Source organism: Pristis pectinata, chromosome 2 (genome assembly GCF_009764475.1).
Source record: "Pristis pectinata isolate sPriPec2 chromosome 2, sPriPec2.1.pri, whole genome shotgun sequence".
Lineage (NCBI taxonomy): Eukaryota > Metazoa > Chordata > Chondrichthyes > Rhinopristiformes > Pristidae > Pristis > Pristis pectinata.
This window is the reverse complement of record NC_067406.1, coordinates 68875667-68892067: the sequence shown is the minus strand read 5'-3', so window position 1 is coordinate 68892067 and position 16401 is coordinate 68875667. Positions and strand designations below refer to the sequence as shown.

Genomic DNA, 16401 nt, shown 5'->3' with positions numbered 1-16401 from the left:
TGGAGTTGCATGGCCTCTAAAGGCAAGTGTAAACTTAGGCATTCTGCAAATGGTGCACAAGAGGTGCAGACTGAGTCCCTCGTAATCTGGCTCAATATGTTTGAGTAAGTTAATCTCACTGAGCAAGAAAGTAACAAAATAAGAATAAATACCAATTGGTGTCTCAGAACCTGAAAAGAAAAAAAAGCAGATTTCAGACTTGACTCTTATCAGTACTGGCTCATAAGTTATAAAATAAAGTGGGAGCCTACGTGTTCAATAGAATCACAAAAAAAGTATTTTAATGCTGTCAATGACTATCACATAAATATCATTATAGAATTGCTAAATTTACTGAGCTCTCAGGAGAGCATCTTATAACCAATAGATGGTAACTTACTCATGGCTTCTACATCTAGTTTTGACCACAGCCTGTGGTAATTCATTTGCATAATTTATTTTAGGTTCTTTGCTGAAAATGTCCCACAGTATTATTTAGTTTATAGATACAAAGAGCAAAGAATTTGAGTCATTGGCCATAAACTGGAGAAATTTTCACTTAAGTAAGAGCTGCCATTGAAGGAACCTTTATTATTCCTCCTAGTGAATTATCTGTTGTACTGCAGGATGAAAAAACAGTTGCCATGTTTAGTCCTTAGTGAATGAATAAACTTGGGTCTAATTTTACTATCTGTTGATTATGATAAGCCTGTTGGACTTACCACCCTGCATTCTGTATTTATTTTCTTCAGGAACCAGAAATCACAGTTTCTGTTGAAGTAGAACCTAACTTTATCGCTGTAGGCCCATATCACGTGGCTGTTGGAATGAATAATCGTGCTTGGTTTTATGCCCTTGGAGAGAAACGTAGGTTCATATGAATGCTTTGTACAAATACCAAAAATTAATGAAAAATTGAAGATAACTGCTTAAAAGGATTTATTTTATACTATTTAACTATTAAAGAGAAACATGTGAGCACATCCCAACTTATAATGGCAACAATGAAATGAATTTTAAATCTGATTATGATTAGTTCAAATGTTAAGGCTTTCAAAATAAATGCTCAAGGCCTTTTTAAATTTTTTCCTAATTTTCTCCCATCCCCATATACTGAAAACTATTATTCACAGTTATCCAAATCCAAAATAGCATGTCCATTTATCTGTCTCAAATCAAATTAGCTGGTAGAGTTTGAGAAGTTTAGAAGTAAACTAAAATATCTCATGTATTCTTATTCTTATAGCTGTCCAGTGTAACAAAGCACAGATTTACTGAATTCCCTAACACTTAGACTCTGGAATCTGCTCATTGAACGAGATCATTCATTTAAAGAAGAAGCATCCTGCAAGACCCATCTCCTGATCTGTCCTACAATGGCCATCACCAAGGGCCCTGTTGCCCTGTTAACCTTACTTCCACTCCTTGATATCATGCATCCCTCTTTGTCTGGGTCTCTGATCTTTGCCCCTCATAATTATATCAGCCCATGATACCCTACCTCAATCATGTGTGGACTCCAGTGTCCTCTCAACAATTAATGCCAGGTTTCAGTGCTCCCTATCCCAACCCCTGGAAGAAGCATAGACCAATGGGCCTGTGACCACCAGCCATCTTGATCACCCTCCCTCTGGCCTTATGAATTCAGCCTCAGAACATAACATTGGGTGGCATATTTCTGAACTTGAATGAATACAATGCCTGATCAGGCATTAGGTCATTTCCACGCCCCTCCCTCCCTGAGCTGCTCCACCATTAATATGATCATGGCTGATCTGACTAACCTCCAGTCCATATTCCTGCCTACCCTGGTAACATTTCAGACCCTTGTTTATCAAGTGTCTGTCTACAACTTAAATATATTTAGACTCTGCACCCAGCCACTTCTTCCCCTACCATACCTTCTCTGCACTTGATGCACTAGGTCAGGAGGGTACCAGGCTTCCACAGTGACATCACTTGTAGAAAATTCTGTTTTGACATCAACCTCCAGTTAGCTGCCTTCTTTAACTTTGCTCTGTTACAGAATAAATTAAGAATGTTGGTTGCCTAAACTTGATGTGTTCCCTTGAAATTGAGGGGTTATCCAAATTTGTGGAGTTTTGGGAATGGTAATAGAAAGTTACTTTTATCCCAAAAATCACTGATTGATTTGCTGCTGTTTTTGAAATTTTTAAGGAGTGGAGAAGCTAAAAGACATGGAGTACTTGGGTACTGTAACTAATATGTGCTTGAATTCGGACTATGCAGCAGTGCTTTTCGAGGGAAGAGTTCAGCTACATATGGTAAATATTCAATGTAGTTCAAATTTTGCATTTAACTTTCCAATTTGTCATCTTTGATTCAGATTTTCTGGCTAGTATAAATAATTGTTTTATCAAACTAAAATGTTAAAGCACCTAAAACAGTAGAATTCTTCTCTCTCATAGAAACCTTTTAGACAGCCTTATTTCAGATATGTACGAAATGCATCTTTGTGCATAAAAGATTCTCTCCAGTTGAGTTTATGTTTCCTTTATATGATGTGTGCCTCGGATATCTTAAGGAGCTTTAATGTTGGGTTGAGTTGAGGCTTGAGGACTCTTAAGTATTCACAAGGGAACTACTGAAGAGTAATCAGCAAAAACATGCAGCCAAGCAGTCAAAGGTAAAATCTGCTTGGTTTACAAGATGAAAAACACGATGATGCTGAAGGAACTCAGCAGGCCAGGCAGCATTCGTGGAGAAAAGCAGGCGGTCAACATTTCAGGTCAGGACCCTTCTTCAGTTCTGAAGATAGGAAAAGAGGAAGCCCAATATATAGGAGGGAAAAGCAGAGCAGTGATAGGTGGACAAAAGAGGGGAGGTGGGGTGGGTGCAAGTTGGTAATAGGTAGATGCAGGTAAGAGATAGTGATAGGCAGGTGTGGGCCTGGTCTTCCAGTTCTTAGTATTGAGCCATCTTTCCTTGTTTGTACCAGAAAAGCATTTTGGTACACTACATGATGCTGCATACCTTTGGGTCTTCCATCATCATTTTCATTACCCATTACAGTTTGTCTGCTATATTCAGCACAGTCATTATAATCAGTAAGAACATTTAATTTCACTTCTTAAAAATATAAAGAATGTTTATATTTCAATTCATAATTCAAAATTTATAATTCAAGTACTTACATAAGTATACACAAACAAAACATTGTTCTGGTTAATCATAAAGCTGGAACTATTTTGAATTACTATTAACTGACTAAAAGATTACTATCTGCTTTGTATTACTTTTTTCCATTTTTTCATTTCTTCCATTTCCTCACTGAACAATATATTTTAATCAATATAATTTTTTTGTGAAAAATGTATGTGGTTTACAATGCATGACCTTGACAGACTTTTTGCAATGTGTAATTTAATCATTAGCTTATAGCATGTACGCCCTAAATATGTTTTTTATTCAAGTATTCGTCAACCGTTTAGTATTCTGTACCTTCTGGAAATTATTTTCCAAAATTTCATTAAGATTTAAATTGGTAAAGTATTCAGAACTTCATCCCCTAAAACTAATATTTCTACTTCGTTCTTATTTGTGAGGTCAGTGTTTCAGTTTCTTACTGGAGCACTAAGAATTGTTATTTATATTGATACTTGGTACTGAACCAGAACAATGAGTTTTGCAATGTAAAGCTTAAATGATCCTTAGGAAAAAGCCATAAACCATAGTCTTAAAACTAAGAACCCCAGAAACAATTTACTTGTATAAAAACATAGGTAAAATTTGTATCTGTCTTTAATGGAATTTGTTATCTGAAAGCTTTTTCATCCATCAAGATATAGGCATTTTATGTTATTGCCTGCTTTCTTTATTCATTTTGATGCCCAACAATTACATTATTGTGTTGGACATTGAATTTTTATTCTATTGTGTTCTAAGCTGAGCAAGGTACTGAATTCAAATAAATTGTATTTTAACAAAATACAATCTTCCAATCCTGCATTCTTATTGAGATCAAAAGTGAAACTAGACTGCATGTTGTTGGGCAAAATACTGTTACTGCCAAATATTTCACTGGAAGTTTTCTTAAAATTGGAGGAGAAAACACACTATACCATTTATTCATCAAATATTTTCATGTCACAGTTCTCCAATATTAATGCAGAAACAATCCTGGAGCAGGAAGCATTGATCCTGCTACATTAGCAATGTTAATGACCAAGAAAGCTTTACATATAATGTTATAGTTCTTAGAAAGTTTCAAGAATGATTTTTTTTGTGCACCTTCCCCATAATATTACATTCTAACTAACACCAAGGGCTAATGATTTTGTTTTGTTTTTCATTTGTAGATCAGTTCAAGCTTCGATTTTATGCTCCCAGTTATGCAGCAGGTATAATGCCGGTTATTCAGAAAGGGTAGCTTATTGAAATCAACTGGTCAATAAGTATTGTTTTAGCTTAAAGGTGACATTTATCTGATCTAGTTATATCTGGGGTAACTCATAACCATGGAATAGTAACATACAAATATTTAACTAATTTGTCTGAAACTTTTTTTACTGTTTTAAAGCTGGCATTAACCATTTTTTAAAAGTTAAGTTTGCCTCTGAGCAACTGGCAAATAAAAATAATCAGATGACTAAGCAATCAAAATCATTGACATTAACAGCACTGAAAGAAGCCATGTGGCACAGCATGACCATACTGACTGAAAAAGAGCTATTCAGATTAATGCCACATCCCAGTCACACTCCACAGCATTATAGGTTACAGCACATCAAATGTTCAGTCAGGTACTTTTTAAAAGTAATGTGAGTTTCCATTTCCACCATCCTTTCAGCCCATGAGTTCTAGTTCTTCATCACCTTTCACATGAAAAAAATACTCACCTTCCCTCTAATCCACCCTAAATCTGTGCCACCTTGTTATTGACTTTGCTGCTAAGGAAAATGGTTCCTTCACAATTACCATACCTAAGGTGCTCATAATTTAATACATATTGATTAATTTTCCCCTTGGTCTCCTCTGTTCTAAAGAGAACAACCCCAGCCTAGTCAATTTTTATTTCATTGCTAAATTTACTGGCAGAATCCTAATAAATCCCATGTGTGCCCCTTCTGGTGCTCTCACCTTATGTTTTCTGTAATATGGTGACCATATACTCATTTAGTGTGCAAGTTTGGCATTACTAGTATATTATTCATTTATAGCGTGGCTTCCATTCCCTTTTGTTCTTGTTTATTTTGCCTCAGCCAAACAAAAGGAAAGTATAGCTTCTTAACCACTATATATGTCTAAAGGTATTTTCAACCATGCACTACAAGGTCCTTCCATTCCTTGTCACTTCTAAGTATCCTACTACTTACTGTGTATTCCCTTGCCTTCACTGTTCTCTGAAATACATTCACTCAGCTTTTTCCAGATTGAATCCCACTTACTACTCTTCAGCCCACCTGATCAATCTGTGCTTTCTAAATAAACGTTTATACTGTCCTTCTTACTAACTCATACCTCTGATTTGCCTATAGTTGAATGCACAACATTATTCTTTCGTCCAGAGCTCTGAAGTCCTTTGAGTTTCTCCACACGAACAAAGAATATTAAAGTGTTAGTGAAGAGGTAGACAAATAGTAATTCACAAACTTATGAATACCTTTGAGTGGGCAAATATGAAAGTTCATTTCCAGGGATTGGCAAATCAGATTTATTGAGGTAGAATGTATAACATTTTGTTAATACATTGAGTTGTTTTGAGGAACAACTCAAAAGGGCTTGGGAGAAATAAGTTGAGATCAATTAGCTCTACATGAAGAGCTACCACTGCCGTAGGTAATTACTGCCTGGACATTCATTCTTAGTCAAACAGGTCATGTGGTTGTGGCCGCATCTTCCACTCTACTTTGTGAAGGGCAGATCAGGCTTTGTGAAAGGCAGATCCTGTCTCACAAGCCTGTTAGGGTTCTTTGAGGAGGTGACCAGGAAGATTGATGAGGGTAGTGCAGTAGATGTGGTCTACATGGACTGTAGTAAGGTGTTTGACAAGGTTCCACATGTTAGGCTTCTTCAGAAGGTCAGAGCGCATGATATCCAGGGAAGCTTGGCCGTGTGGCTTCAGAATTGGCTTGTCTGTAGAAAGCAGAGGGTTGTGGTGGAGGGAGTGCATTCAGATTGGAGGGCTGTGACTAGTGGTGTCCCACAAGGATCGGTTCTGGGACCTCAACTTTTCGTGATTTTTATTAATGACTTGGATGAGGGGATAGACGGGTGAGTTGGCAAGTTTACAGACGACACAAAGGTTGGTGGCATTGTGAATAGTGTGGAGGACTGTCGAAGCTTGCAGAGGGACATTGATAGGATGCAGAGCTGGATTGAGAAGTGGCAGATGGAGTTCAATCCGGAGAAGTGTGAGGTGGTACACTTTGGAAGGACAAACTCCAAGGCAGAGTACAAAGTTAATGGCAGGATTCTGGGTAATGTGGAGGAGCAGAGGGATCTGGGGGTTCATATCCACAGATCCCTGACAGTTGCCTCACAGGTGGATAGGGTAGTTAATAAAGCTTATAGGATGTTTGCATTCATAAGTTGTGGGATCGAGTTTAAGAGCCGCGAGGTAATGATGCAGCTCTACAAAACTCTGGTTAGACCACACTTAGAGTACTGTGTCCAGTTCTGGTTGCCTCATTATAGGAAGGATGTGGAAGCGCTGGAAAGGGTGCAGAGGAGATTTACCAGGATGCTGCCTGGTTTAGAGAGTATGGATTATGAGGAGAGACTAAGGAGCTGGGGCTGTACTCTTTGGAGAGAAGGAGGATGAGAGGAAACATGATAGAGGTATACAAAATATTAAGAGGAATAGATAGACAGCCAGCGCCTCTTTCCCAGGGTACCAATGCTCAATTCAAGAGGGCATGGCTTTAAAGTAATGGGTGGGAAGTTCAAGGGAGATATCAGAGGGAGGTTTTTTACCCAGAGAGTGGTTGGGGCATGGAATGCGCTGCCTGGGCTGGTGGTGGAGGCAGGTACGTTGGTCAAATTCAGGAGATTACTAGATAAGCATATGGAGGAATTTCAAATAGAGGGATATGTGGGAGGAAGGGGTTAGATAGGCAAGGTTCAAAGGTTGGCACAACATTGTGGGCCGAAGGGCCTGTATTGTGCTGTACTGTTCTATGATTCTATGAAAATTTGGTCCCATTAAAGTTAATAGAACTGAATTCTGCAAGTGGAATAGAACATACAGCCATTACCATATAATATATTTAGCTCTTACAATTAAGACATATCTGTGGCCACCATTACTGTGGAATAATGTTTTGAAATTGAGCTTGGGTTTATAAAGAGGAAAAATGCAGACAACGGGCTCTGAAAATTCATTTATATACTCAAAATAATGTGCAGTACAATTGAATACTGGCTTAATTTGAACAAAATTCAGGGTGTCTTTGCATTTATAGAATCATAGTGCTATATAGCACGGAAACAGGCCCTTTGACCCAACTTGTCCATTCCAACCAAGTTTCCTAACTGAGCTAGTCCTATTTGCCTGTGGTTGGCCCATATCCCTCTGAACCTTTCCTATCCATGTAACCGTCCAAATTCCTCTTCAATATTGTAATTATAACCATCTCTACCGCTTCCTCTGGCAACTTGTTCCATTTACTCACGACTCCCTGTATGGAAAAAGTTGCCCCTCAGGTCCCTTATAAACCTGTGCCCTCCAGCTTTGGACTCCCCTACCCTGGGGAAAAGACTTTGGCTAATCACTTTATCTATCATCCTCATGATTTTATAAACTTCCATATAGCCCTCAGCCTCCCACACTCCAGTGATAAGTCCTGGTCTATCCAGCCTCTCCTTATAACCCAAGCCCTCCAGTCCCAGTAACATCCTCGTAAATCTTTTTGAACCCTTTCCAGTTTAATGCCATCTTTCCTATAGCGGGGCAACCAGACTATACACAATATTCTAAATGTGGCCTTACCAATATCTTGTACAGCTGTAACATGACGTCCCAACTCCTGTACTCATTATTCTATCCAACAAAGGCAAGTGTTCCAAACGCCTTTCTCACCACCCCGTCTACCTGTATCGCCACTTTCCAGGTCGTATTGCAATTTCTAGTCCAATCATTTTGGAGTATTGAATATACTTGAATCTAAAATAAATGTTCAGAAGACCAGTTGGTCTCCCCTGGGGTGGTCTGGCTGCCAAACTAAAGTCAGAGACTTTTAGATTTTCCCATCTGAAACAAATATTGGCTAATTGCATATACAAATAGAGGTCTAATGCTGGTTGTGAAAACCCACTTGAAATTTCTGTACAAATGGATAGACAAGTAAACTACTGTAATGTTGCCAATGTAATAGGAAGAAATCTGTGTAAAACTTTTGTTTCTGAAGAGCCAGCAGCACAGCTTTGCTCCCAGGACTTCTCAGCCTGGCAACTCAGTGCCAGAGTCATTTGTGTTTCATTAGGCATTATCTGAATACAGTGGACTGAATGGCCACCTTCTGTGCTGCAAATTTCTATAATTTATGAACTGCATCAGGATATGTGATTGGCATCTGCAGCTGTTTCATTTAAATGATGTCTAATGCTTAATTTTGCTTGTCTTTCCCCTGACATTGTCGGGCTTATATTCAAATTGCACTACCCATTTCATGCCAAAAACTGCTGCCAGGTTAATTTCGTGGTCAATGTATTTTGATTAGAGCCCATCATATACAATTCACTTTAAATGTGACTACATTGTTCTCACTGATTTACTGACTAACGTAAGCTGGTAACAGTCAAGGACATCAGAGAATACATTGTTATTTATGTCCACAAAAATTGCTTCAGTGCAGACTTGGAATTGTATCCACTTGCAATTTTTCATTGACTTTAAAGAGAGCATCTGAAAATTTCAGAACCTATCAGTCAGAACCATCATGGGCACAACTCATGACTACAAATTTAAAAATGTAAAAAAAATCCTCCATGAGTATCAAGGAATATGATACATTGCCAGCAACATTATTTTTAAAATTAGTCTCTGGTTATTATCAATTGTTTCTCACCTTTCAAATTGGACATTAACTTGTATCTTTTTTGGCTACTACTTCAAGAAAGAACAGAAGACTTGTCCTTAGTGTCCTGGCCAATATTTATCAAACAGATTGAATGGTCATTATTGTCCATGCACAAATTAGCTGCATGTTTCCTACATTACAGCAGTGACTGCACATCAGGCTGAATTTGGAACAATGTGAGGGCTTTGAAAGGTGCTAAAGAAATGCATGTCTTTTTGCCTTATTCCTGTTGGCAAAAATATTGTGTTCATGATTAATAATTAAAAGTTTTTCGTTTCTGAGAAACACAGAATTTCTGTGATGCATGATCAACGTTGCCTTTACGTTGTTTGTATCTACAACTTTACAAACGTGAATTTACCATGTAAATGAGAGAGAAGCAATGTAAAAGGGCCACCATCTCATTTTACAGTCTCGATGATTGGTTCTCATTTGAACGGGTGCCCAAAAGTGCTATTTATTCTTTGTGCCAACCTCTTAAGAAATAATAACAGTAGGCCATTTGGGCCATTCAAGCCTGCCCCACCCAGATCATGGTTGATCTACCTTGGACATTTTCCTGCCCTCTACCCATTTCTTTTGTAGATCCACATTGACTCCATTCATTCATATGATTATTTTCCAAGTGTCTTGATATCAAAGCATTTTCCCCACTGCCAATGTCAGGTTAATTGGTCAGTGGTTCCCTTTTTTCTCTGTCCCTTCTTAAACAATGGGGTCAAATTGGTTATTCTCCAACCTGCAGGAACCATTATGGAATCCACAAAATTTTGGAATGTGGATTGTTTTTGCTGGAGCATCAGAGGCTCAGAGGTGACCTGATAAATCTATAAAATTATCAAGAGATATAGATAGGGTAGATAATCAGTGGAAAGGTCAAGTACTAATGGGCATTGGTTTAAGATAAGAGGGGGAATACTTAAAGGAGATGGACAAGGCAAGTTTTTTTTTTAACACAGGAGAGAGGTAGGTGCTTGGAACGCACTGCCAGGAAAGGTAATAGAAGCAGATACGATGGTAACATTTAAAAGGCATTTAGACATGTGAACAGACAGGGAATAGAGAGTGCACCCTATGTACAGGCAGATGGGATTAGTTTAGATTGGCATCATGGTCGGTGCACACATGGTGGGCCGAACGGCCTATTCCTGTGCTGTACTGTTCTATATCTACGTTCTGTATTGTGTCTTTTGAAAGGACAGAAACAGGGTACTTGTTTAATTCCTCTGTCATTTCGTTATTCTTCATTATAAATTCTCTATCTGTAAAAGACCTACATTTGTCCTCACTGGACTTTTCCTTTTTTCATACCTGTAGAAGCTCTTAACAGTCTTTTTTTCAGACAACTTGAGCAGGATATAAGCACTGTGATAATTGTGCCTGAGGACATTTGGTTATTTATGTGCAGCAGCCAAAAAAGAGGCAGAATTACTATTTCAGGGCAAAAACCCTTGGTCAGAATTCATGATAAAGGGTCTGCAATCTGAAGCATTAACCCTGATTCTTTCCTCAGGTGCTGCCTAACTTGTTGAGTGTTTTCAGCATTTTCTCTTTTTTTATTTTTTATGTAGAGGAAGGTGTTTACTGTTCCTTCAGTTTGGGGAATAAATCCTGCGGGCCAAGGAGGAGAGTGATCTAGAATATACAATAGTTTTGTATGGAGCATGGGTGGATTAGTTGTGATGGCCAGAATGACTTTTCTCACTTTCTGATTCTCTTTTGTAATATAAACTACTGTCAAAGAAATTATTTCAAATTAATTTGAAAGTTTGCTTCATGTGTCTATTGATCTTCCAGAATTGGTCATGTTAGTCCACTTGAGAACTGTTTGAGTTCATTGAAGTTAAAATTTTGCAATTTATAGCAAACAGGTCATTGACATACTGATTCGGTTTGTTGACTTACTAATTCTTATTCATTTGCAGATAGAAATGGAAGGTATTGAAGCACAGGAGGAAAGAGAAACTCGTCTTTTTCCTGGACGTGATGACAAGTACCGAGTTACATGCCATGCACTTACTGCTGACTTCTTGATCTTTGGAACGGATGTGAGTTCCCTGCCAATGTCCTATAATCCCCACCCCAGTTGACTTCTTTAATAATCCAGAGTACCTCCCTGCCATGTAATGGTCACCAACCCCTCTGCGCTATATGATGATACCAGCCTCGACAGATGATGTGGCTGGGGTACTGAATACCTATTTTAAAAAATGCCAGTGCAACTCAGTTGACTGAATGGCCTCCTATTGCTGTAATATTTCGGTATCCAGTACATCGAAATACAACAGCTGATTTATTCTTCCTCCAAACACAAAAAAAACTATTATTTTGTTGATCTGTTATAATCAAATAAGGAGCTGGATGACTTCCTGACAAAAGTTGATAGTGGTATATTCAAAAAATAGTTGAGTTATTAATTAATATATTCCACAGGGTAGATCACAGATGAGGCGATATCTACCCAATTCCCTCACAACCTATTTCTCCTCTCAATATACTTCCTCCTGTACTTATCCCTAGTTAAAAGCTATTCTCCCGAGCCATTTACAGTTGCACATTCTAAATCACGAATGCCTCACCTTTAGCCCTCCATTTCCCACAATACTACTGCAGCTCCTTCTTGCCCATCATTAATGCCCTGACATCACTGGACGTTTACCTTCATCCTATTCAGTAACCCTTTCTGAATGTCAAGAAGAACCTTATTATACATGTTGGTGCAGGGATAGCGCAAAAGCCTACTAGGTTGTCCAAGCATGCCACATGCTTGAAGTCCCTGGAAATTGTACTACAAAATGCTTTGATCAAACCTGCTATGTAGCAGATGCAGTAGATGTAACACTAGATTAAATCCCTACGTACAACTACATTGGGTAGTTAGCAATAAAGATATAATAGTAAACTACTGCCCCATCTACTCTCCTAGGATCCATGGTCTCACAGCTGCAGTGATCTGGGTTTGATTCTGACCTCCGGTGCTGCCTATGTGGAGTTTGCACATTCTCCCTGTGACCATGTGGGTTTCCCTGGTCCTCTGGTTTCCTCCTATGTCCCAAAGATGTGCTGTACGTTGAGTTAATTGGCTACTGTAAATTGCCACAGTGGGTGGTAGGAGAATCAGGTTTGTATTAATGTGACAGAAAGGTTGCAGGGAAATGAAATAGGGAATAGGATTGAAGAGTTTACTTTTGAGAGCATTGTGTCTATGGCCTCTTTCTATGTCATAAGGAACATAATCAGAAAACAGGAAGCTTGGAGGCAAGATTTTGTGAAATGGGTGCTTTGCTTCCAATCCTGTTTATCAGTAATTTGGACAAAAGCCTTAGGCATGTGCCACTTCTATCCACCATAGAAAATTTTGAAGGCATCCTTATAAAGGGAGACCTTTTTTTTACTTAAATTTTAATCATTGGCTGGCAAAGGGTGGCCTCAAAAGTCCACTCGGGCAGTCTCTTCAATTTGGACACATAATGATAAGGGTGATCTGGGGAAATAGAATTGAATCAGGAGCTACCAGTAATGTATAGCTTAAGACTTTTGTCTTCTTTCTCACAAATTTCACCAAAGACAATACTTCCATGACTTGTTTCAGACTGGTATCATTCAGTATTTCTACATTGAGGACTGGCAATATGTGAATGAATATCGGCATTCAGTCAGTATCCGTAAAGTTTTCCCTGATCCCACTGGAACCAGAATGGCATTCATTGATGACAAGAGTGATGGGTTTGTCTATTGCCCAGTAAGTACAGTTCTTTACAGTAGCATCAGGCATCAGAGCATTGTGACATTATCATACTGTTTTAATTGTCCTTCATATATGAAAAAGAAATGTCTAAAAGGAACTGTGATGGCAATAGTAATTTATTAATTAAACTTAAGACATTCTTTAATTTTTTTTTTAAAGAATATTTATTAATGTTATTTATAAGTTAGCTTTATGGCTACACCGCAGAACCTGAATCTTGTATTCTGAGAGAACATACATTGTTTTTACAGTGCAGCTTATCGTAATTCTAGAACAAAGCCCTCCAAGATTCTAATGTGTGTATTTTTATTAAATTTTGAACAAATGGATTTGATTCTCATTAACCTTGGTCTTTTAAAGGTAAATGATAGTGTATATGAGATCCCAAATTTTCCCACAACTGTAAGAAGCATCCTCTGGGAACACTTCACAATGGATAAAGGAGTCTTTATTGCTTATGATGATGATAAAGTATATACCTATGTCTTTCACAAGGACACAATTCAAGGTAACGTAGTTGTGGATGTGTGAAACAAATATAAAGTTGTCATACTGCGCTTCCATTGCCTTTTTTTAATCTCGGGAATAAAATGTGTACAGAAACATCAATAAGGGAAGTAGAATGGAAACTGTAGCACGTCCAATAAAATCTAATATTAATTCTTACTTGTTTTGCCCCCATACTACAATTAATTATCACTTAACTAATTATCATAATTGTATCTGCCCCTAGAGCTTCCTCTGGCAGCTCATTCTATATACCCACCATCGTCTGTGTGGAAAAAGTTTCCCCTCAGGTCCATTTTAAATCTTTCCCTTCTCACCTTAAATCTGTGTCCTCTGGTTTTAGACTCATCTACCCTGGGAAAAAGACTGTGACCATCCTCCTCATCTACACCCCTCATGATTTTATGTACCTCTATAAGATCACCCCTCAGTCTCCTACACTCCAGGAGAAAAATAGTCCCAGTCCCAGTAACATCTCTGTGAACCTTTTTTTATACTCTTTCTAGTTTAATAACATCCTTCCTATGCAAGCAGAACTAAGCACAATGCTCCCAAGTATGGTCTCACCAACAACTTGTACAGTTGCAACATGACATCCCAATTCCTGTACTCAAATCCTGACCAATTAAGGCAAGTGTGTCAAACACGCTCTTCACCACCCTGTGTAGAGTGGTGTTATTATCAATGAACAAAAAACAAATAAGTATCTAATAGTACTAGTGACCGAATGCTTGGTCATTTTAAGGAAGTGCTTAGAGAAGAAGAGGGAAATGAAGAAATGCTTAAGGATAGAGATGGAAGTCTGGAAGGCTGAAGGAATAGTTACCAGTGAAAGGAGAGGAGGGGACAAAATGCCAATATCGGAGAAGTTTAGAGTTACTGGAGGTTGTAGGAAGAGAAAAGTTTCTCTGATGATAAGAAGTGAGGAACTCAAGAGAATGAATATGAAGTCTAGTTCAGGAGTATAAAAGAAAGACTTGCATTTATATTGTGCCTTTCACAATCTTTATGAAGTATATTCAGTGTAGGAAGCAAGGCGACCAGTTGTGTACAGCAAGCTCCCACTTAATAATAACCAGATAATCCATGGGAATAATTTGAATGAGAGAGAATTTTTGACAGAATACCAGGAGAGCTCCCTACTCTACCTCAAAACAGACAGGGTCTCAATCTAGTATTTCTGAATGATGGCAATATAAATAGTGAAGCAGTCTCAAGTTATCGCAGTGGAATGGCACCTTAGACTTTCATGCTCAAAAACCTGGAGTAGGACTTTAATTTGCAACCTTCAAACTTGGTTGAGAGTACATGATAATCCATACTTGATGCAGTGTTTAACAGGATTTGGTATGAAATAAGGTGTAGGAAACAGTGTTTTGAATGAGCTCTTAAGTTGACATTGGCCAGATGAGCAATAGCGTTGCTAAAAAGGTGAACATTATATGCAGCAGGTAGATGGAGGCAGGTATGTATTACAGAAATGTAGGTATGTTGCTTTTGTCATGGGCAGTTTTGGATCTAATGCTCAACTTGTAGTTGATAAGAATGTTGAGACTGACACCAGTCTGGTTCTGCTTGAAATAGTGTTTATGAAGATGAATGAAATCTTTGGCAAGGATGTGAAGTTTGTAGCAGAGATTGAAGGCATTAGCGTCAGTCTTGATAGAGGGATAATTCTATTCACTTGAGTGAATTGTGGACAAGTAATCAACAACATAGGTAGTGGATCAGTTAAGAGAGGACAAGCTATGAATTGTCAGCATTAACTTGAAAGCTAGCCTCATATCTATGGATAATGTGGTCAAGGGTAGTGTGTAAGTAAAGGAGGAGAGCTAAGGGTGGATCCCTGAAAGACACAGGAAATACTAAGATGGGAGAGGAGATGTTGGTTGAGGTACTCCAGCAATGATTAACTATAGTAGATCTAAATAAAAATTCTCTTACAGATCTGGGCAACTGAAAAGAATTGTGAAAGATACTGTGGTGAGCCATGTCAAAGTCTGTACAGAGGTTGAGAAACGTGAGAAAAGATAGTGTATTGTCCCAATCATACAAGTTGTCATTTACACCATGGCAAGGCAGATGCTGTCCTGATGCAGGGTCTCGACTCGAAACATCAACTTACACCTTTTGCCTCCACAGATGCTGCTTGAACCCACTGAGTTCTTCTGTTTTTGTTCTAGATGCCAGCATCTGCCATCTCTTTTGTCTTCAGAGCAGATACTTGACTGGGGAGGTTAAACGTGCAGTTGTGAGTAAGATGCACATGGTATTCAGGAATCTACGACAATGGAGCTCTCTCACAATGTAAACTCCAAAGTATCATTTAGTTTCTTGATCATTTTTGATCTGATCATTTGCTTTTATATGCCAGACTTCTTTAAATTGAGTGGTTTACCATTTAAAGTGTTTCCTTTTTTTTAATTCCATTAGTTTCTATGTTGATGATTTGGGGCAATAATCCATTTCTTATGATAAAATTTGCTTAATTCACAGGTTCCAAGGTCATACTGGCGGGTGGTACTAAACTTCCATTTTCTCACAAGCCACTGTTGTTGTATAACGGAGAGTTAACCTGTCAGATGCAGAGTGGGAAAATCAACACTACCCTCTTAAGCACACACTCTTTCCTCGGTGGATTGAAGGACCTTGGAACTAATGAACTTCAGTCAGTTTTAACCCAAAGTTTAATGCTGAAAAGGTGGGATAGGTTTTGTAAGGAATAGTAAAGACATGCTTGTGGAACTTAATTTCATGAAAAGTTGTCAGAATTTTGAATTGTCACTTTTAATCCATGATGGAGTAATTTACAATGATGCTAATTGACTTTGAAATTGACATCCAGTTAACATGTTTATTTTACTCATATATAATATATGTGATTACCGCTGCCAAGGTCAGAATTTTATTGTCTTTGATGAGGTGATGATTGCTTTCTTTAAATCCTTCTTAGATGAAGAGTCCCATTTTGCTGTTAGGGAGGGAGTTCCAAATTGTTGACCCAGTGATGATGAAGGCAGAACTATACGCTTTTGAGTCAGGATGCTGTGTGACTTGAAAGGCAATAGTCACTTGTCCATTGCTCTCATCTTTCTATTTGGTGAAGTCATAGATTTTGAAGTGCAG

The 16401-nt window shown here is 38.3% G+C and overlaps 1 protein-coding gene across 4 annotated transcripts in view; it reads left to right on the top strand.

The window, feature by feature from the left end:
• The window catches only part of wdr19 (WD repeat domain 19), an 89141-nt gene that overhangs the window by 26480 nt on the left and 46260 nt on the right, over window positions 1-16401 (top strand). For all 4 annotated transcript variants that reach the window (XM_052032482.1, XM_052032489.1, XM_052032475.1 and 1 more), the window contains exons 12-17: window positions 732-846; window positions 2158-2264; window positions 10946-11068; window positions 12613-12762; window positions 13129-13276; window positions 15772-15976. In XM_052032482.1, the coding sequence (XP_051888442.1) occupies window positions 732-846; window positions 2158-2264; window positions 10946-11068; window positions 12613-12762; window positions 13129-13276; window positions 15772-15976 (848 nt within the window). The remainder of the gene's footprint in view (window positions 1-731; window positions 847-2157; window positions 2265-10945; window positions 11069-12612; window positions 12763-13128; window positions 13277-15771; window positions 15977-16401) is intronic.